This window comes from Ceratocystis lukuohia (assembly GCF_044167205.1).
Source record: "Ceratocystis lukuohia strain C4212 chromosome Unknown Supercontig1_pilon, whole genome shotgun sequence".
NCBI classification, from domain to species: domain Eukaryota; kingdom Fungi; phylum Ascomycota; class Sordariomycetes; order Microascales; family Ceratocystidaceae; genus Ceratocystis; species Ceratocystis lukuohia.
The window spans coordinates 1,415,704-1,436,858 of record NW_027263520.1 but is presented as its reverse complement, the minus strand read 5'-3'; the positions used below and the strand labels follow the sequence as shown (position 1 = coordinate 1,436,858).

Sequence of the window (21,155 nt, the reverse complement as noted above, 5' to 3'; positions counted from 1 at the left end):
GACGCTGTGGGTATAATGTGAGTATTGTGGAATCGAGGGATTGCTGAAATGACGGACTTTGGCTGGGTCATGAAATCCGGTGGCAACTTGAAGACTCCAAAGGATTGTGTCGATAAACGGCGATGGATGAGTTAAGGCCGCTAGTGTCGTTGAGCCCCCCCCCCCCCTTCTCCTCCCTGACGAACAAGAACGACTTGCTGGGCTCCTAAGACGGCCAAGACCGGGGGTGGACCTGGCTGGCAAGCACGACAAAAGAGGAGAAGAAATTATTTTTCCTTGGGTTTTTGTGTGATTAGTCGGTGAGGCAGGGCAAAAAAAAGGATCAAAAGAGCAACAGCCTTACGGATTAGTGTGCCATGATAGGCGATAGGAACACGCACAAGTACATATATCTACTTGAAATATATCTAATAGCCAGTACATTGCAGGCTATAGGTGAGTTGATATCTACAAAATCTAGAGGGCAGCTACAGCCATGTAACAGCTGTACGCAAATACATCAGCAAGCCCAGACGATGTGCACGATGCAAAGTCACTTTATTCAAGCCATCGACCATCTTCTAAAAACAAATCGCACATGGATGTTTGTTTCTCTGTTTGCTGTTGTTTCCCTTGCCAGCTGATCTTCCGTAAACCTTGCCAATTTAGCTGGCAGCTGCAACTTCAACTGAACATACTCTTGGCTCTAAGCTATGGCGCCTATTTCTTCCCTTTCCTTGTACTGATACTAATGTTCAACTTCTCATGTCGTTGTTCACTCTAAGTATATACTAGTCGATAGCTTACTGCTAGCCGGCATATCAACACGCTCGGTTCCATGCTTCTATCCATCCCGTATTTGATTTTAAATATTACGGTTCTTCCTAGTTTCTAGGCCTCTGGCTGTGGCGTCCATGCTTCGCTTGTGGGGAGAGTCTGGACAAGAAAGCATGGATCAGTGGGGGGGGGGGGGAGAGGAAGGAGCCAAAGAGACAACAAGGCAACTTCCCACCACTCATAATTTCCCGCTAACAGGAGTGAGAACATCTCAAGCACCAAAATTCACCTAGAAAAAACATACAGAACCGATTAATCCTCCTGTCTCCTGTTTTAAATATCATACAGCCCTAACACTCGGCCGAATAGGCCGGTGGAGGTGTGAAGGGTGGGGAGAAATCATATACCATTACCGTTGTCGGCTCATGCCTTTGACATTTTGGGCAGCTATTAAATATATTGTCTTGTGATATAGCTTTGAAGTCATAAGAAGTGTGCCGCTGATTTCATGCACAAAAGAACACATGTTATGATACCGTTGGTGTCTTGCTTTTTTCTCTCTGCCTTCTTGCCTTCTCCCTTGTCCTTCTCCTTCTTTTGTCTTGTAAACATGCCCAATGAGCAGGCATCAAGGAGGCCAGCAAAGTGGAACCTCCAACGCCAGTACTAAGTATATTGCAAACCCCCAAATGGTACCACCTAGCAGAGCTGACCTAGACTAGACGAGGCGATGCGAATTTGTAAATACAAACAGACAAAAAACAGGAAATAAAAAATGACAAACCGTAATGAATTTCTCAAGACACCTCTTTGAGGTACCCTTTCTCAGGGCAAGACCCAGCCTCTCTCGCTTGTGACCGTGAGATGAGCTTGTGCTTGACTCGGGTGCTCATATGCATCTAGCGGCTGAGCACAGAACCGCTAACCTGTAGTTTTGCCCTGTGCCAGTTTTGGGCAAGAAATAGATTTGTGATACTACGCCAGTGCACATGTACATGGACCTATACCCGTACGTGTTCACATATTTTTGCTTGTCCTAGCATTGGCTTCACAATCAGCCAAGACGGAGACAGCAATGAAGTAATCAGTCTCAAACACACAAACCCAGCCTCACCACTCGGCTACCCAGCTTTTGCCGTATCTGTGTATCACGGGATGCGAGCATTCATCATCATAGGCACACATACATAGGGACATGGGTATGGGCGGTCTGGTAGACAGACGGCAATCGGACCGTCCTTCCTAGCCACGCTTGTTGAGGTTGGTCACATCATTAGGGGGGTTGCCAGGCATATTGAATGTTTATCAATGTGACGACGGAAGTGGTCCCCTTTAAATGGCATCAGCATGAAGATATTTGGTCTTACAGGGGGTTATTGGCATGACTGCAACCCTAACGCAAGCTTGCCTAACTGCACGCACTGGATATCGATGATGTCATTATTGAAAAGGCCCAAGCTTGAAGGGTAAGGAAAATAACTATACATTTGGAGAACAAGTTCAGGCACTGCATGTTGCTATATTTTCGCAGTAAGACTAGCGCCTTCTGCAAGCCACCACTTCCAAGACAATGATTGAGAGTCATAAACCCTATTATCTACGAAATATTAGCTTTTTACTGCTCATGTAGATCATAGTAAGGCTTCGGCGTGCGACAGTCCAGCATATCCTCGCATCGCATGTTCAACCTATATAGTTGGGAGTACGCAGAGGGCAGTAATCAACTCTATTACCGTCCATATCTGGATGGAAGCGCTTACTTCCTTTAAAGGATTCCTTGAGTCCACACTCTTGGGCCCTTTGCTCATTAGCATGCTTGGGTAGTGCTAGCCTTATGGCTGTCTTAGAAGGTGGGGCATTATTTAAAGGCCCGTTACGGTGGCCTTGACTGTCAATCGACACAAATCAATGTGTTTTCGTGGCAGAAGCAATACCTCCACGTCAGAGTGCTCCCTGCATGCACAATAAGGGGACTGACTCAAAGCCGCATTCTATAGTCCATTACACTACTTGATTGAAATAAACTCAGCAGTGGCGCTACAGACTACCGTTGGAGTAACCATCTAGTGTGTGAAGAAATTGGTGGGTGCGGTGGTAATTTTCCCATATATGATATTCACATTGGGGAAGGCGATGTGATATCATATGACTAGCCGAAGAGATAAAAAAGTAGGTGTATTTCTCTGGGATGTCGTCGGCGCACTTGCTCGGATCTCCGACCAGGAAACTTTTTTTCTCAGTGGGCTCAAGAGTTTACTCTCATCAGGCACTCGCAGCAACTCTACCCCTATAAACAGCCTGGGCGAAAACTCACTAACTTTCGTGGTTAGTATGATGCGTATTGCGATCTCCTATCTCGTACTACCTATTATCTACATAGACCGAGACTTAATACACTATACTATCATTGATAATCGTCGTTACTGTTGTAGCCAAGCTGTGGCCGTTAAGCACTCTAGGGGATTCGGTCTTTGAAAGGTGTTGGGCGTTGATTCTAGCCTAAGAAGTAGTGGGATTTGGGAGCCTAACATGGCTCTGGAAGAACACATTAGAAAATGTCTTGACAGCGTTTAGTGGAGGTACCTTCTTGGAACTAAGGCTTCGTTTAGCGTAGGTTAAGCATAGTTTGTTTAGTGGGCAGTTGTTTTATAGAAGCTGGACTGTTCTGAGGATTGGAAGTTGCTTGAAGCCTGGGCAGCTGCAAGTAGAGTTGGCTCTGACCACAGGGATCTGAGGGGCGGTAAGACAATATGTCAAGCCCCAAGAACCGGGCGAGCGAGCGATGAATACTGGCCTCATCCATCGAAATACCCCTTTAAGGCGAGATTAGGGCTATCAGGCCTCACAGAGTAGCGTATCTTGTGACGCAGAATGTGGATTACTGTTTCTGGCCTGATCACTATACCAAATATCAGGATGCTACTCGTGCAATTTCGGTCAAGGTTAGCTTCAGTGCTGGATAGTTTGTTAAATTAGCCATGAGAGCTCTGAGGATGCTCCATGCCAGTTTCCCTAAAATCTTTATGGCCACTATTTGCAAGTTAGTGTCCGACTTGTATAAAATGTCACCTATTCTTGCATAAAGAGGGGTTGCTGCCTGATTCAATGCAAGTTGGTTCTTGAATACTTTGGTGATTCGTAGTGCCAAGGTGATCGTGAATACCTAGATGCAATGTAACAAAAATGCACAACCCGCTCCTGGTGAGACGATGGTTAGCTCTGTAGACAGTTCGGGGTTGATGAGATGCACTGTCGTTCGAATTAGACCAACGCAAGGCCTTATCGTGTCTTCTGGAGAGCCAGGGGCTGTATGTTTATTGAGGAGATGGGGAAGCTAACCATGGCAATTTACGGCCACCGTATGCCGGAGCCAACCTATCATCGGAGCAAGGAGGGAGCCAATAGGTCGTCATCTACCTGCTTTATGTCTCACATGAGAGGTTTATCCTATGTTGGGACAATATGCTTTAGGCTGAGTGAAATTCAACGGAGGACTCAAGTGCGAAGTCTTTGAACACTTGGCTCACCAAACCCCGCATGGGCCGAACTCTACGTGGAGACCATCTTGAACACAACTTCTAGATACTTTGGCACCGTGTTGGATCGACCTACGCGGTTGAACAAAATTAAGCAGGGCACCGAGAGTAGTAAGTCGAAGAAGACTTGGTCAAATTTGACGTTTCCCGGCTTCATTACTCTTTGGTCTTTGACATAGCGGCGGCGTCTTAGTAACCAGAACTATAGGCTCGAAACTACGGGGGCGGGTCCGATTAGCCTCTGGCAGCAGTAATGCTTTTGTGAGTGGATTTGGCCATTATCTTGGTAACAGGGTTCATGACCCACGGCAGCTGACGTGATTATGTCTGCAAGATACGTATTAGGAAGTTTTGGGCCGTCTTCCATATAGAAGGAGGGGGCATCGAGGCGAAGCTCAAGGTCTGACTGAAGCAGCATGTAAGACTGGATCAATTTTCCGATTAGCATTTCAGCGTAACGACGATGGACCCCTATCTAGCGACCTTCAGCGTGGGAAAGCTGTGCGCAACAACCAAGGGCATATATGGCTCGGCGAGGAAGCGACAAAAGCCCGCCTGAAATGTAGGACGGGCTTCAGGAACTGCAAATGTATGGCCACGAGATGCTGACTGGGAAGGTTAGCTAGTAATACAGTGTTGAAGGCAGTTCGGGCTAACAGTTGATTGTCACAAATTGGCTTGCCGATATCCATGAACACCGGAAATTCTTTTTTGATGGTTGATGGTTGATGGTTGATGGTTGAAGGTTTCAATTTTCTCTTACTGAATACTTACTTCATTTTTTTAAGCAAAAATCAAAAAGGTTCGCCTTGGTAGTTAGGCCACTGTAGAGAGAAAGAGAAATATTCGCTACATTGTTTCTTGAGTCGTATGGGGTAGGCTGCATCAATCCCCAAATTCGGATGCTGGCTCATTTGCACATTTGGGGTTTCCCCTCACTCTAGATTTCCCTTGGACGAAATCACGAACCTGGCTATTTTGAATTTGGAGAAAGCTCATGGGTGAATATAAACCACCTTCTTTTCGCTTCCACTATTCTCACCGCAACTTACAGCCTTCTTAATCATTTCTTGATCAACATGAGAACATACGCACTTGGCAGAGTCTCCTCATATTTGTACCAACGCAGGAGTCTGCTGAACCGTGGTGCAGTACGGAATTTGCATAAACTAAGCATAGCTCACGGCGGCACAGATGTATGTATGCGCTGGACATGAAGATGCTGTTGCTTTATGCCAGACACCTCAACCTAGGAATTGATCTATCTTTTGTGGATCCGCTTCTAGTTTTGCGATACTAACTTGTGTTATAATTGCAGCCGCCTTTGTTTGAAACAACTGTACCGGAGCATTTTGCCTCGATTGTGGCCAAATATGGAGACCGGCCAGCTGTCATAACACGTTCGCCAGAGCACGGGCTTGTGAGGCCTACCACTAGGATCTTAACGTACCGGATGTTGGACGAAGAGTCAAACCGGCTTGCACATTCCTTGCAGCATATGGGAGTACGCAAGGGTGACCGCGTAGCAGTCAGCTTGGGAAACTGTGCAGAGTTCTCGGCCCTAACGTATGCTGTCTTCAAACTGGGTGCCATACTCGTGCCCTTGAATCCATCATTCAATGCCCACCAGATTGAGGCCGCGTTGAGCCATCTAGATACAAAGATCTTGTTTATGGGAGCTGTGACAGACCTGGCATATAAGCCTACCCGCGGGCGTAGCAACACAGCTTTGCTTCAAGACCTAATTCCCAATTTGCACAACGGCCAGGGAAACACACAGACCCACAAAGTCCTGGGTTTGGAACATATTGTCCTTGTTGACAACTCGGGAGACCATCCGAGCATCGGGTTTCCTTCTAGTCTCACAACTTTGACCAAGTATGAAGACTTGTTATTGGGATCAACCGCAAGTGTTCTACCGGATTCTCCACTAAAGGCACACGAGATAGCGAATATACAGTACACTTCAGGAACGACCTCGATGCCCAAGGCAGCCATGCTTTCCCATCGGTCAATTCTGAATAATGGTGTACTAATCGCCAATCGGATGGGTCTTGATCCAAGTGACCGAATCGTTGTACCACCACCCCTTTTCCACTGTTTCGGATGCATTCTTGGGTATATGGCCACAGCGACGTCAGGTGCAGCGATCTTGTTTCCAAGCCCTGCTTTTGATCCACTAGCTTCGCTAAGAATGTGCATCGAACATGATGCCACTGGACTCTATGGTGTTTCAACCATGCTCATCTCTATTCTGGATGTACTGGCAGAGGGCGAGACAGTAGCCGCACCACCCAAAGGGCTTCTGAAGGGAATAGTGGCGGGTTCATCGGTTCCAGAAGCTCTAATGCGCAAAATATATGACACGCTAGGCTTGAGGGACCTAGTAATATGTTATGGGATGACAGAAACATCGCCTGTCAGTTGCATGACGGCCCCAAGTGATCCATTCGAAAAGCGTACCGGAAGTGTTGGCCGGGCCATGCCACACACATCTGTTAAAGTAGTTGATCCATGTAATCCTTCCCAAATAGTCCCTACTGGCCAAAGAGGGGAGCTTGCTGTCTCCGGCTATCTTGTGATGAAGGGTTACTGGAGGGATCAAGAGAAGACCGACCAGGTTCGTGTGGTTGATGACAATGGCGTTGTTTGGATGCACTCAGGAGACGAGGCTGAGATGGACGAGGAAGGCTTTGTCAAAATTACAGGGCGCATCAAAGACTTGATTATCCGAGGAGGAGAAAATATCTACCCTCTCGAGATTGAAAACTGCCTCATTCAGCACCCTAAAATCGTCGATGCTAGTGTTGTTGGAGTTCCTGATGACAAATACGGCGAGTCCGTGGCAGCGTTTATCATTGCGAAGTCAAGTATAAAGGCGTCTAACCAAATCCCTAAGATCAAGGAAATTACAAAGGAAGAGGTGAAGGGGTGGGTTAAGCAGAAGTTGTCGTCCCATCTGGTGCCCAAGCATGTGTATTGGGTTGAAGAGTATCCAAAGACAGCCAGTGGAAAGATTCAAAAGTTCAAGCTCAGAGAGATGGCTGAAATGCTAATGAGAGGAGAAGAAAGAGGACCAAAGGGCTGACTCATAGCCATGAAATCAGCCTTGGGTTTTGATTGGATTCGACATATCATGGATTGAAAGTTTGGGCGACGACCTTCTAACGGGGAAACCACAAACCGGCTCCTTCCTCGTTCTAGACGTGTTGCTGCAGAAAACTTTTCACTATTCTAATGTCTAGCTTTTACTGTACCCACCCCTCTCTTTGTTGGTTATAACGAGGCTCATCAGCACAAATTCAGTCTTGGTCGTGGTAGACATCGCGACTGATAATTCTACGCAGACTTCTGTTTTCTTAATAATATTGGTTGAGGCATTACAGAAGTTCGTCAAGATAGATCTACTAACCATGTTCTACAGCCACGAAAGTATGTGCCTTGAGTCGTCCCATCATTAGACGTTATACTAACTAGAACTTGGATGTAGTTCTAACCAGCACCCAGTATGGCGTTGCAACCATATGGCAAGTCGTCAATATCTACCAAATCATGCAAATTCAGCAATGGGCGTGATCTAATTATTTATCTATTTTTAGGCTTGCCGCTACAGTCAACACCAAGGCTTGTATGAGCCGTAAGTCTATTTCTGAAGTTGACATCAATCTCGCCGTCAAGAAAATTCTTGATCCTGGTGCACCGCTTGCCTTGAGGCTTCAAAGCAACCTTCTGTTTGGAGTTTCTCGTGTCTATAACCAGAAATGTTACTACGTTTTAGATGACGCAACACGTATGATTCAGAAGCTTCGGCTGGCTAGCACTACAGATGCTCAAGATCATTTGGTTAATCCCTGTGTTGTCCGTGCACCGTATGTTACACAACCCAACCTTCTACACTCAACTACCTATACTAACTTGAGCACTTCAAGTCGTCGTCAGATTATACTCGAAGACAACCCTGGGCTTCTCTGGGATCCTATACCTATACCCGATTTTCTATCCCATGAGTCTCTTCTTCGCACCTCTCTAGGGCCATCCCAGGGCCATATATTCCGGACTAGCTCTCATATGAGTCCTACGAGCTCGACACCCAAATCACAAAAGGGGAATGGCAGTCATGGCAGCAGTATTTTTCTCGACATCAGCCAGAGCCCAGACCGTAACAGTTTGATGCTGCCCTTGGACTTGGGGGGTTCGCCAGTTCAAAAGCCTGGAACAATTCGTATCCAAGGCGATGACGACCTGATGCCATTGGAGGACTTGGGCTTGGACCTCGACTTTGGTCTAGACGTCAACCCTGAGCCTATTCGTGTAAATGACATTGATACGAGCATGTTTGAGGATTTGCCAAAGCACGCTGAGTCTAAAGTTAACAAAAAGGACTGTCAAACTGATCAGGATGGAGATGCTCTGATGCTTGATGATGTCCCGGGGCTGATTCCCGAGGAGGCGCCTCTGCCGAAAGCAGAAGCCTTTGCCTCTGCGGAAGGAGGCAAAGAAAAAATAATTGCGATCTCTGTAGAAGGAGATCAAAGGAATGAGACTGCATTAATGCGCCGTACACGTGCACCGAACCATGTTAGCCTCCTCGACGAGGACACTCGGTTGCATATGGACTCTATCCGCGCTATGTCCCAGAATTACCTTGACATCCAGGAGGATTTAACTGTCAAGAAAAAACGGCGTATGGTTGCGCGTAACAGCAAAGCGAACGCTCTGAAGTTTGTCTTTGGGCATGGAATTGGCCACGTTGGCTCTGTAGATTCTATGTCTCATCACCCGTTATCCTCGGCCTTTTCCGGCGTTACCTTTGCTGCCAACATCCTCAACCGAATAGTACCTCCCTCTTCTGATGAAAGGTCTGGTGATAAAGTGCGTCACCAGGAAAAAAACCCGAACAACTCCAATGATGGAGACGTTGAGGCTGAAGATGCCCGTCGTGCACGCGCTCATCTAAGCCACGACATCGACGTGATCTCAGCCCATGACGAGCGCTCACGCCGCAACACGCCTGTCGTTGAGGACCATATGGGCTCTTCGTTTGCGCCTTGGGCACGCGGTGGCTCCACGGCTCCCAACTCCGCCAAGAGTGCTCGCTTCACTCATAGCCGCTTGCAGTCCCCGCTCGGCGGCAACGTCCTACAGGACATTGAGCATCTCAGCTCCGAGGTTGGCCAGACCATGCTCGACTATGACCTTTTGGATGTGGGTGTCATGGGCCTCGGTGACGGCGTAGGTCCACCAGCGATTTCAGGCGAGGTTACGAAGTTCCGTGAGTATATACATGGGCAAGTCCGCCAACACATGGCGAGTGTTGGTGGTAGCGCAACGTCACTTAAGCGCGTTGGCGGCGGCCGGAAACCAATGCAGGATGAAATGGTATGGTTGGACTTTAGAGACTTTGCAGGGCCTGGCCAGGTCTCACGTGGGGAAGCTGCACGAGCCTTTTTAAATGTTCTGACGCTAGCGACGAAAAATGAGTGCAAAATCCGCACAGAGTACTTGCCCGCGGAAGACAATAGTCTCCTAGGAACTCATATTATTGAGGTCGGCTTCGACTCTGTAAACACGCACAGGAAAAAGACAGAGGAGGCCAGTGACATCTTGGCCCAGTAGGCAGAGTAAAGGTTTTTAATTACGTACAAGTTCTTTTCCATCCAGCACGAAACCAAAGAAAATAGTAAAGAATAATAAAATGGAAGAGACAATGCAGCTTAAAATTATTGCACTCATGGAGATTGCCTCGTATATATATAAGACATTTATTCATCATCAACAGGTTCTCTATCAACAAACTTCATATACTCACCAGCATCCTCGTCGTTCTTGGTCAGAGCTTCCCAAGCCTCCCGCACTGGCTTGAGCAAATCATCTCCAAAGGCAAGATCAGAAGTATTGCAGGGGACGGTGATTATATTTCCATCAATCGTCAGAGAGGAAGAGCTGTCCGCTTGCTCATAATAAATTTGTACTAGAGGCTTCGGGGCAGGACACTTGGGAGTTGCAATGACGAACAGGAGGGATTCTAGAGCTTTACTAAGTACTAGCTTCGAAGAAGAATAGGCTAGCGAAGATAGGTAAATGATACCTATGATGTTTGGTTAGCAACAAGTTCCAATCAAGGAGAAAGCTAACTTCATGAGTAAGATAAGGGGCATATCAGAGTCTAATTAAAAAAGGATCCTCAACGCTTTTGCTCGGATAACGTAGATAAGTTGACTGTATTTTTTCATCATGAAACCCCGGGAGAATGTGCATTTGTTGTGGATAATAAACTTACATTGGTTTACAGGGCACTCCCCAGTATCACTAGAGTGCAACATGGCGTACACTGGATGTTCTTGGTCCTCCAACAAGGATTTCGCGGGGAATGCCACCACAGCAGCTGCGGGAGTTTGTGTACCCTCAACAGATGCTTGAAAAATGCTTTCTGGCTTGGCGTCGACCACAGCTACAAGCTTGCTAGTTACCTTGTTGCCACTTGGGGTTTCAAGGCTTGTAACCAAGGCGTGGGATTTCACCGTGACGCCATCGACGAGATCGACTTCGACCTTGGCGTCATCTGCGGAGATGGGTCTCGAAGCTTTAACACCAGTACCCAAAACATAAGCAGCACCTCCAACAGCACAAGCACGGCACCCAGCTTGGACGACCTCAGACAGACCACCGAACTTGGGGTAAACAGCAGCAAATCCAGGACCAAACACGCCGGTTGAGTTCAGGTGGCGATGGATTGCGAGGATGCCATTCTGCACTGTGATCTTGTCATCCAGACTAAGTGTTAGGGTGGTGATGAGAGTCTGCAGTGAAGAATCGAGCTTGAACGACGACGCCAAAAAATCAGAAAGAAAATCGCTGGCGTGAGGCTTCCAGATGGATTTATTCTCTTCCGAGTCATAATCCAACACAAGCTTGAGGAACTTCATCATACCGCGTTTCGCTTTCGCGGAAATGGTGGTAGTCAGGAAGATATCTTCGCGTGTAGAAGGAAGCTTGACGAGGCTCGACTTTTGACCATCTTTTTCAGACTGGTAAACGAAGAAAGAGCCAACGGCAAGAAACTCTAGGCAGCGGAAAACTCGTGACGAAACTAGTTGGGCGACTAGCTCAGACCGACAGTGTATCATCTGAGGCGCGAGACTTATGGTGTAAGCACGAGAGGGACCGAGTGAAGCAATAGCATCATCGCACTTGGCAAAGGTAGCTCCACGGAAGATTCGCGTATCATCGTTAGATGCAGCGTTTTCTATAGCCCAAGCCTCTGCCTCATCTAGAGTGAGCGCAGCGCTAGGGCCTCCGTAGTAGTTGCGGCAATCGAGGTGTAGAATCTTCTTGTTGGATCTCGAGAGTGCGCTTTATCCGAAGAAAATATACGCAGTCAGGATCTGGCGTCAGTCAGATCTGGTCAGATCAAATCCATCTGCCATCACCACATTGTTGATATGCAAAGTTATGTCTCCATAGTCTCTAGGACGGCAGACGGGTAGTAATAAAAGAGAGAAGAAAGAGATTGTACTCACAGGGCCAGAAGCGACTGCTGCAGGCCAGTGCCGTTGATCACCACATCCCACACTTCGTCTGCAAGAGACTCCATAGTGAAACTGAGGAAAAAAATTTAGACACAATTGAGGGTGAAATTTGACAGAAGAGAAGTGTCGCGAAAGATCTAGCTTTTATAGGAGAATTAAAATTGAATAATAGAGCAAGGAAGAATTTGTTTTTGTGGCTCAATGAAAACTCAGACCTAAGATAAGGCTCCTCTTTCCAGCCTTGGCCCCACTCTATATCAAGGTGGGTCTTTATGATTAGTCAGTGTACTAGCCCCGCTTCTTTTTTTTTTTCTATCTATAAGCAACATTGTCAACCTTCCCATTCCTTTCTTGTTTTCCTTCTCTTTTGAAAATCAACCGATCAGCAACGGCTACTACGCAGAACCTTCCTAGATGTGCGTGGTGGCTATTTAGTCAAGGCCTTCACTGGACTTTTGACCCCAATGCTGGGCGGGAGATTGATATTTCTATGGGCCGGTATCTACTGTTCTAGACGCGACTTTGTTATCGCATGAAAGGGTGGTTCGAATGGCTTGTACATTTTATTTTCTCTATCAATATAATATTATTCACCTGCAAAAGTTCCTTGCTATGTTTTTCCGTGAGATAGTCTGCGCCGCTATATGTATTAAACCTCCGCCGTCTCTAGTCAATGTCTCTCTTAACCTCAAACTATCTGTATTATTGCAATTTTGGTATTAGATATTATCTATGATAGCACAGCCTTGAACTCGTCCCACCGCTTCTCGGACACCTCCACGTAAGCAGACAGTAACTCCGGTGATATTGTTGTGCCGCCAGCCTTGGTAATTCCTAATATCTTGGTTTTACAGCTGGTCTTATCCACCACCATGGTGATACTCTCGCTGCAGAGCTTTTCCTCCAAGCTATCTGGGTCCAATAACAGCCAGTACTTGCCTTTGCCTGCAGTGCCAAGATCTTTGTTGTTGAAAACAGTAGCTGTACACGCGACAGGGAGGGACGTGATGGTGAGAGGTAATGATTCACTGCGTGAGCATAGCACCATCTCTCGGTCTGCATCCCACTGCGCTTTGGGGAGCTTTGTGTCTTTGAGGGCAGCGACGATAGCAGCCCAGGAAGCATCAAACGGGTTACCATCGAACGATATAAAATAAAGATCAATGTAAAGAACCCAGTACGCAATTGTCACAGCCTCTCCGTTTTGCTCTTGTTCTTCATCCACCATTTTGTCGCCATTGCTGTCATCACTCTCTGCAGCTACATTCGGCAGAGAATATCTAATGCGCAGGTCCTCGGGTTTGACCAACTTCGATGAGTGAAGCAGAGAGAAAGCGCGCGTGCTCAGAGTTTGTGCCAGTGTAGTCGGAGGCACCCCGGGCAAGAACTGCGGCGAGCACCCAGTGGCCAGCTCGATGTTGGGAACTAGCAGGTCATAGTCAAGAAGTTCCGTCTCAGTGTTGGATTCTCTGAAGCTGGGGATCTTGGAGACGGGAATGGTCTCGCCACGCACACCGCAAATGACTGTTGTGTTGCCCAATCTCACCAAGGCGCTACCGTGAGCATGTGTCAAACTTGACTGGTTTATGTAAGGCGATCTGCCTGCATCGGGAGCTCGACCGTTGCTTCGTAGAGGACCACCGGGGGTTTGGGAATCGAGATTGGCGAGGAGGTACGGATGAGGCGCAAGTTTGGCAAAAGTCGCACGCGGAAGGCCTACTTCAGAGGCCATTTTGACTTATGATACAGTAAGCAGTACTGTTCGGGGTTTAGGCAGACTAGGATGTATGGGTTGAAGCTCGGGAATCATATGTCATTGGCGAGTTCGAATTATCGTTGTAGACTTGACTATATGTCGATAATGGCAAGCCAATGCCGTACTTAGCCTGGTTCCAGTCAGTTTTAGCAATCAAAGAATTTTTGGGCTTATCGCATAACCCTACTCCAACCCTTTCTTATCGTCCGCTCCCATTCTAGAGCAAGGGTTACACAGCAGAGCGGACGGTTTAGGCCGAGGCCAAGACCAGGGTCACACAATCCTCGACGAGACAGCTTGATCGTTGAAGCCGAAGTCGTAAAGGCCACCACAAATGTATGGAAACCAACTGAGGTTCTAGGCTCTCCTCTCAGCTAAGGTGCAGTAGTCGAAATCATATCTTGTTTCCGGATTTTCATTGGCTGGGGGTGCTGTGGAGGAAATCAACTGAGCTATAAGTTGACCGACTGTGTAGCCAATCACAAGCCCTGTATTGCCGCTGTTGGCTCTATCGACCACGGTGGGAGTGGAGACCCCTGGACGATCGTTTTTCCCCGGCCAAGGCCTCACTTTTTTGGTGGTTGGCAGCTTGCTTTGCTCGCGTGGTGCGACTTTTCTATGCGACGCTTGCGGCCTGCATGTACAGACTCGCTCCACACAGTACAGTGGCTTTGAAATTGCATATTGCTATGATGCAGTACGTCCCCAGCACAGTTCTCTACCTTCACAAGCACCTGGAGCACTTGGGCTTAACAAACAATCGTGCCACTTGACGAGACTGTGAGGAGGTCTGAGCCCAGCCGTTATATGGCTGGATGACTTGGATGGTAGGTATCCATAAAGGTCGACCTACCTTTTCGAGAATTCTGGATGTTGGTTGATTGTGATAATAATGTAACTCTCGTAGGAACATGCGTCAAATGGGCATGCAGACCTGTGTAAGTAGAGCCTACTGATAGGCTTGTCTGGCGCTTAGAAGCGGAGAAAAAAAAGTGACTTGTGTGTAGGCGGTAGGGCCGGCATTTGGCGAGACACTTTCAAAGGAGTCAAAGCACACTCTGCGGCCATGGATTTTGTACTGGGGGCATTGTGGTGACATTTTTGCTCGTATGCGGGACTCTCTTACCCTCTCCTCCCCATATTACTATGAAGTGTGACAGATCATGGGCTGCAGCCCATGGAAGCATCCTTTTCACTGCATACAGCTGCATACATTAGTAGTCCAGTGGCCCCAGATTGCAGATGGCCTGACTCGCTTTGCCTGTTTCTTTTTGCTCTTCTTTATCTTTTTTTCTCTTGCATAATATATTCCCATATATTTCTAGTTCGAGAGAGGCTCTGGGCGTATGCTTAGGCCTAAGCTGCATGTACATTAAAAGTGCATGCAATCCTTCTTACAGACAGCCATACGCATAGCCTCCTTGCTCTATCTCCCTGAGTTTCTTTTCTGCCGCGTTTTCTGAATTAGATCTACGCATACTCATGGCTTCTCTCCAACGTCCACCACAGCCCATCGGGGCCGGTATTAGCTCACGTATCCTGCCTCGGATCCAAATCCCACTTACACCAGACAGCCCGCCGGGCCTTATTGAGGCACACATCGTCGACCCGTGGGGAAAGGCTGGTAAATATGGTCGATGGTGGACGTATTTTGCAGTCTCTATCACCGTCTGTGTTGCTCTGGTGCGCATGTGGCATTTCTGGCAAGACCGCATTCGCCGCGCCATGTACAAAAACGAGGTCGATGAGTACTTCCAAAATCTATATACCATGGACCCCGAGTACGCACACGTAGCCATGGCCACGGGAAATACCGGCAACACGTTCTTGAATCATCAGCACCGGCAATTTGCAAGCGATCACCAGCAGACTCCTGAAGATGTCCCCATTGGCTTGCAGTTTAAGCCCAAGGCACATATGTCCAATGTTGGCTGGATTAACGACATTATTGCGCTCTTTCGTTGGACCTTTTACCGGCCAATCCCTGATGTTCGCTGGCACAAGCATAGGATCAGCTTTTCGTCCGCAGCTGTGTTATTTTGCGTGTTTCTAGCCGTGCTGTTCGCCATGCTAAGCGTATTTCTTCAACAGCCGTTGTACTGGGAAAGCATTAGGTATGGGTCACCGCCTATGGCCATACGGGCTGGCATGCTTGCCGTGGCCATTACGCCTTGGATTGTAGCTACTAGCATGAAAGCCAATATCTTGACTATAATCATTGGGATTGGCTCCGAGAGATTAAACGTGTTCCACCGATGGCTGGGATACATCACCCTGCTGCTAACTCTCATTCATACGATTCCATTTTATGTGCAGCCGGTCTGGGAGGACGGGGGCTCTGAGGTTTTTTCCAAGGTTATCAATGGTGGTAGCGGCATGGTCTATGGCACTGGGATTGCCTGTCTTGTGCCTCTTATTTGGCTATGCGTGGCATCGCTTCCTGTGCTTCGGCGCATTGCATACGAGGTGTTTGCCATGCTTCATGCGCCTGTTGCCGCCGTGTATATCGGCTTGCTGTTCTGGCACACCAAGAACTACCTCTCCTCTTGGGACTATCTATACACCAGTATCGCAATCTGGGGATTTTGCTATTTTCTGCGCATTTTCAACTTGAACTGGTCCAATCCGTGGCGAAGATTAGCCTTCTTGGTTGGTGACGAAGCTGCGGTTACACTTATGCCCGAAAATGCCGTCAAGATTACCATCCCGACTTTTATGCGTTGGAAGCCTGGCCAGTTTGTCTACCTGCGAATGCCAGGCATCTCAATTCTTGATAACCACCCGTTCACTATTTCCTCATTGTGTAGCGAAGATTTCCCATCCGAATATGGCCCGGGCTACCGAGATTGCGTTATTGTTTTCAAGCCTTACGGTGGCTTCACGCGTCGAGTTCTTGAAGCAGCCATTGAAAAGGGGCCCTTGCATACATACCGCGCCTTTCTTGATGGCCCGTATGGAGGCTTGAGGCGAGACCTGTCATCTTTCGAAACGTGCATCCTCATTGCGGGTGGTAGTGGCATCACAGCACTCATGTCGCAACTCCTTAACCTAATTAAGCGCATGCGAGACGGCAAAGCCATCACTCGGAAGGTTGTTGTCGTCTGGGCCATTAAACGACTTGAAGCACTCGACTGGTTCCGTGAAGAGCTGCGTATCTGCCGTGAAAGTGCGCCGCCGGAGGCTGTCACGTGCAAGTTCTTTGTCACCGCCGCAAAGCAGAGGGCAGCAGAGGGCAGTCTAGTTTCTGGGGCTGTCGATCGACAGACTGAAGGCCTTGCAACAAACAGCCAAAGCATTCACGATAGGCTTGATGCCTTTGTGACCGGGGTAGCGTCAAAGCGAAACTCAGCTTTAATAGACACTGAAGCCCAGGGCCAAGCCAAGTTCATCCAGGACCAGCAGCAGGATCTGCGGACTAGAAACGAAGATGAGATCTCTGCTTTGCCAGACAAATCACACTGGCAAACTCACGACAGAGGTGCAGACACAAAGGACCTAAGTGATAGTAAAAGCGAGCCGGCTATCACACGCCAAGCCAGTTTCCATTTCCCGGTTACGCGGGATCCTAACCCCCGCACTTCAACAATATCCCACATACAGCACGTCCAGCAGAAACTGCCGTAGGTGCTGAAGTCAAGCAGGGGGGAGAGCAGCCTATTCGCATACCAGAGACTGCGCACCTCCGGACTGTTAACCTTGCCCCAACGGCGGCAGCTACATCGGACCTGGACTTTGGGTTCTTGGAGTCACCTACTGAGCTTCAGAAAAGCATCATGCGCTCTGCATTCCCGATGCCATACCAAATGGACGGCGGGTGGTCTGTGGAATATGGACGTCCGGACTTGGGCTACATGCTGAAGGGATGGGCTATGGGTGGCCCTGAAGGCAGAGGCATTCTAGGCCGCAGAACAGCAGTTTTTGTATGTGGGCCGCCATCGATGAGAGAGGGTGTTGCAAGTACGGTAGCGAAGCTGCAGGCGAATATCTGGGGAGACGACATGTTGGATGAGATATTCCTACATACTGAGAACTATGCTCTATGAGCAGGAAGGTGAATGGGCGGAAGGAAGGGTTTTTTCTGGTTTTTTCTTTTTTTTTTTTTTTTTTCGTTGTGCGGTTTGATACCAAATACTAATAGGGCAGGAAGGAGGTGTTCATGTGGGGTAGGTAGGTCTGTAATACGACATTATATTTGTCTAGTATAATGCTTGTGATACTTGACACAACTATAGTACTTCGTAGTCGCAGCCATTTGAAACCAATTCATATTCATTATTACGGTATTATGATTATTACAGCGCTAATAGCTGTGCGCCCAAGAACCACTTGAGGTTGCAGGACTACGCGATCGAGAGAGAGCCAACGGATAAAACTGCTGTTCATTAAGCTGTTCAAAAAATCCGGTTCTTTCAGGTGATTCAATTAAAGCTCGCGCCAGACTAGTTAATAACCAGTCTTTTCGATTTAGCTTATTCTAGCAGACTTTCTAGGCCTACACGACCGCTAATTAACGAAAGCTCAAGTGCTACATGGTGGCCTCCCGCACTCAGTATACCCTATTGCCTTGCTACCAGGAATAGTCTAGCCTTATTTTAGTTAAGTTACTTCTAGAGAGCATGGCAAGCACGCAAGAAGAAGTTGCCTATTCCGAACCCGGCTAGCCGGTCTTCGAGTTTCTTGTTGTTTTGCAGGATTTCAGGAAAAAAAACGCCTCCCCCCTTCTTCAACTTCTACTTGCTTTGGCATCATGTGGCTGCTCCTCTTCTAGTTCTCTATTTCCGGTCCAAAAGCTCTTTGGCTGTATGACCCTACTAACTACCAAGCTATCACCCATTTTTCTGCACCAATGAACTCTTCTATTGGCGACGAGATCCACAAGGCCTCAGGCGACGGGGTCCCATTCCGTGCTCGGCCTAATCATGTCCACCGCACGTGGGCCCGGACATTCTCTTCTCTGCCCGAATTATACATCCAGCCAGAGTCGCTTGCTGAGATTGAAAAAACGGTCAATCTTGCTCGCAAATGCCGCCGGCGCCTGGTGACAGTAGGCTCCGGCCATTCGCCCTCAAATATAACCTGCACTAGCAGCTGGCTAGTCAATCTTGACAACTATAACAAGATTTTATCCCTGAATGCAGAGACGGGCCAGGTGGTTATGCAGAGTGGCATCCGATTATATATGCTGAACGAGGTCCTCGAGAGACATGGCTTGGCGATGCCGAATCTTGGCTCTATCAATGAGCAGTCTATCGCTGGGGTCATTTCCACGGGCACTCATGGCAGTAGCTTGCAGCATGGCCTCGTCTCAGAAAGCATTTCATCTCTCAAGATTACCCTTGCTGATGGTAGTACGCAATACTGCTCGGCCGAGGAAAACACGGAGCTTTTTCGGGGCGCTCTATTGTCGCTTGGGGCGCTGGGCATCATAACCGAGGTAACCTTCCAGGCAGTTCCAGCATTCAAATTGCGCTGGGACCAAGTCATCGACGCCGACAGCCGCGTGCTCATCACATGGGATACCGATCTCTGGACCCGCGGTGAGTATGTACGTGTTTGGTGGCTTCCACACACACGCCGTGCTGTCATCTGGCAGGCTAACCGTACCGACGACCCAGAGACTCCGCCGCCTACGAGCTACTATGGCGGAATTCTAGGCTACTATATTTACCATAATCTCCTTTATCTTGGGCTTTGGATACCAAAAGTGCTACCATGGGTTGAGTGGTTCGTGTTTGGGATGCAGCATGGCTTCCACAATGGTACGCACAAAAGTGCGGTGCAGCAAAGCCGCCAGGCGCTTTTAATGGATTGTCTATACTCCCAGTGGGTAAACGAGTGGGCCTTGCCCCTGCAAAAGGGCAAAGAGTTTCTGCGACGCTTCTCTACATGGCTGAACAAACTGCCTCCCAGTGACCCAGACTATATGGAGCCTAACATCCCTTACTCATCAGACGGATTATACATTCACTCTCCGGTAGAAGTCCGAGTTTCAGACTCACGCGCAAAAGGAGCCATTCGGCCATACTTGGACACCTCTATGGCAGACAGCCCAACTCTATACGTCAATGCCACGCTATACCGTCCATACGACATAGATCCGGACTACTTATTCCGCTACTACGCAGCATTTGAGCACATAATGACAGAGCTAGGCGGTCGTCCCCATTGGGCTAAAAACTTCCACACTACGGCAAAGGACTTTGAGGCCTTTTACGGCCCAGACCTTGAGGCATGGAGGCGAGTGAGGAACAGCGTAGATCCTGACGGCATGTTCGCGGGCCCGTGGCATCGAAAAATGATTCTTGAAAGAAACCGTCCGAAACTTGAGTTAGAAGAAGAGCTGGTTGAGGAGCAGACACAGCACCGTGCAGGGACATTATTTGTGGGAAGGCAAGTGGAGGAAGAGTTGTAGATGCAGGATATCTGATCCTAGATAGATTCGAATTGTGTATTTCCGCCTATTTGCATATATGTCAAGTACGCCGCCTTTTATTGCCTGGAATCACAGTTCTTGTGCGTTTGTAGATAATTCATGGCCCGCTGGCTCACTACCACTTCCGTCGAATTCTTTGGGGCTGGATGGAGAGTTCCCCAAGGCATTTGTATCTTCAGTCCTCAAGTTTGAGACGTCCGCGTCAAGCTGTCTTTCTTGAGACCGGCCATCATCTGTTCTCCGCAGGCGCTTTGCCTCGGGCTCGCCCTTCGCCCTTGTTTCATGTGAACTTCCTGGCTCGGCCGCTACTGTCTCTTCAACCTTCACACCCTTAGCCCCATCTCGGTTTGCTCTCCAGACTCCCTCTCCATCATCAAACTCTTCGCGCTTCCACACCTGCACCTTGGCCTTGCACTGCTCTAGCGCCTCTTCGCCTGCCTCCCATGCGGCTTTACGGTGAGGCGAAGACACGGCAATCACAATACTTTCCTCGCCAATTGGGACCGAGCCAAGGCGGTGGATCATGCTAATGCCATTGAGGCCAAAGTTGGCCACCATTTCCCGACAGATAGACATCATCGTACGCAGTGCCATTTTGTTGTAAGCCGAATATTGTAGCTCCTTGACTGTTTTGCCGTCAAAGTTGTCACGAGTCGTCCCTGGATGTCCGTTGGTCAACCACAGCGCCTTGATGCTGATTGTATAAAACAGAAACATACCGACAAACACCACTATAGCTCCTGCCTGTGGGCTACGCACACGGTCCATGGCATCCTTTACAGATAGATGATCAAAAGTAAGGCCGACATAACAAGATTCCTCGGACATCGTCCAAGTTTCTGGGCTCGGCATGGTGTGGGTAGCTAAACCGTAGACCCTAGCCTAACTTTGTATATACGTAGATGAGAGCTACAGGGTTATGCGTGACGTAGTTAATCCTCAGGCACCACCGTCAACTGCATGCAAAATTGAATTGAAATTTAAACCAAGAAAAAAAGAAAAAATCCGAAGAAACAACCCTCTAAAATAGGCATGTATGTATGTACCTTGTTCAAAAAATCTAAAAGCTCAGATGAAGGCCTAGCTCAAGGTTGACCTGGTCAATATTTTACCGAGTCTTTGGCATGCCAGCTGTTGGCACCACT

The 21,155-nt window shown here is 48.2% G+C and overlaps 7 protein-coding genes across 7 annotated transcripts; 4 read left to right on the top strand and 3 right to left on the bottom strand.

Annotated features, from left to right (window-relative positions):
* Positions 1-5,745: 5,745 nt before the first annotated feature.
* HOO65_010372 (putative acyl-CoA synthetase YngI) lies at positions 5,746-7,380 on the top strand (the record flags this gene model as incomplete). Its single annotated transcript, XM_070999698.1, has 1 exon — positions 5,746-7,380. One exon carries the CDS (start codon positions 5,746-5,748, stop codon positions 7,378-7,380), a length of 1,635 nt encoding a protein of 544 aa, XP_070862194.1.
* Positions 7,381-7,705: 325 nt separating this feature from the next.
* On the top strand, positions 7,706-9,908 carry HOO65_010371 (Sister chromatid cohesion 1 protein 4; the record flags this gene model as incomplete). Its single annotated transcript, XM_071005537.1, has 4 exons — positions 7,706-7,724; positions 7,783-7,798; positions 7,892-8,161; positions 8,222-9,908. The coding sequence occupies 4 exons, from the start codon at positions 7,706-7,708 to the stop codon at positions 9,906-9,908; spliced, it is 1,992 nt and encodes a 663-aa protein (XP_070862193.1).
* Positions 9,909-10,054: 146 nt separating this feature from the next.
* Positions 10,055-11,886, bottom strand: HOO65_010370 (Rab proteins geranylgeranyltransferase componentA; the record flags this gene model as incomplete). Its single annotated transcript, XM_071005655.1, has 3 exons — positions 10,055-10,380; positions 10,573-11,633; positions 11,813-11,886. The coding sequence occupies 3 exons, from the start codon at positions 11,884-11,886 to the stop codon at positions 10,055-10,057; spliced, it is 1,461 nt and encodes a 486-aa protein (XP_070862192.1).
* Positions 11,887-12,551: 665 nt separating this feature from the next.
* HOO65_010369 (Exosome complex component rrp43) lies at positions 12,552-13,553 on the bottom strand (the record flags this gene model as incomplete). Its single annotated transcript, XM_070999697.1, has 1 exon — positions 12,552-13,553. One exon carries the CDS (start codon positions 13,551-13,553, stop codon positions 12,552-12,554), a length of 1,002 nt encoding a protein of 333 aa, XP_070862191.1.
* Positions 13,554-15,059: 1,506 nt separating this feature from the next.
* Positions 15,060-17,620, top strand: HOO65_010368 (Ferric/cupric reductase transmembrane component 7; the record flags this gene model as incomplete). Its single annotated transcript, XM_071005460.1, has 2 exons — positions 15,060-17,082; positions 17,178-17,620. The coding sequence occupies 2 exons, from the start codon at positions 15,060-15,062 to the stop codon at positions 17,618-17,620; spliced, it is 2,466 nt and encodes an 821-aa protein (XP_070862190.1).
* An 803-nt stretch (positions 17,621-18,423) lies between these two features.
* HOO65_010367 (putative D-arabinono-1,4-lactone oxidase) lies at positions 18,424-19,989 on the top strand (the record flags this gene model as incomplete). Its single annotated transcript, XM_070999696.1, has 1 exon — positions 18,424-19,989. One exon carries the CDS (start codon positions 18,424-18,426, stop codon positions 19,987-19,989), a length of 1,566 nt encoding a protein of 521 aa, XP_070862189.1.
* A 90-nt stretch (positions 19,990-20,079) lies between these two features.
* HOO65_010366 (Molybdopterin synthase catalytic subunit) lies at positions 20,080-20,862 on the bottom strand (the record flags this gene model as incomplete). The annotated part of the gene is made up of 1 exon (XM_070999695.1): positions 20,080-20,862. One exon carries the CDS (start codon positions 20,860-20,862, stop codon positions 20,080-20,082), a length of 783 nt encoding a protein of 260 aa, XP_070862188.1.
* Positions 20,863-21,155: the final 293 nt, after the last annotated feature.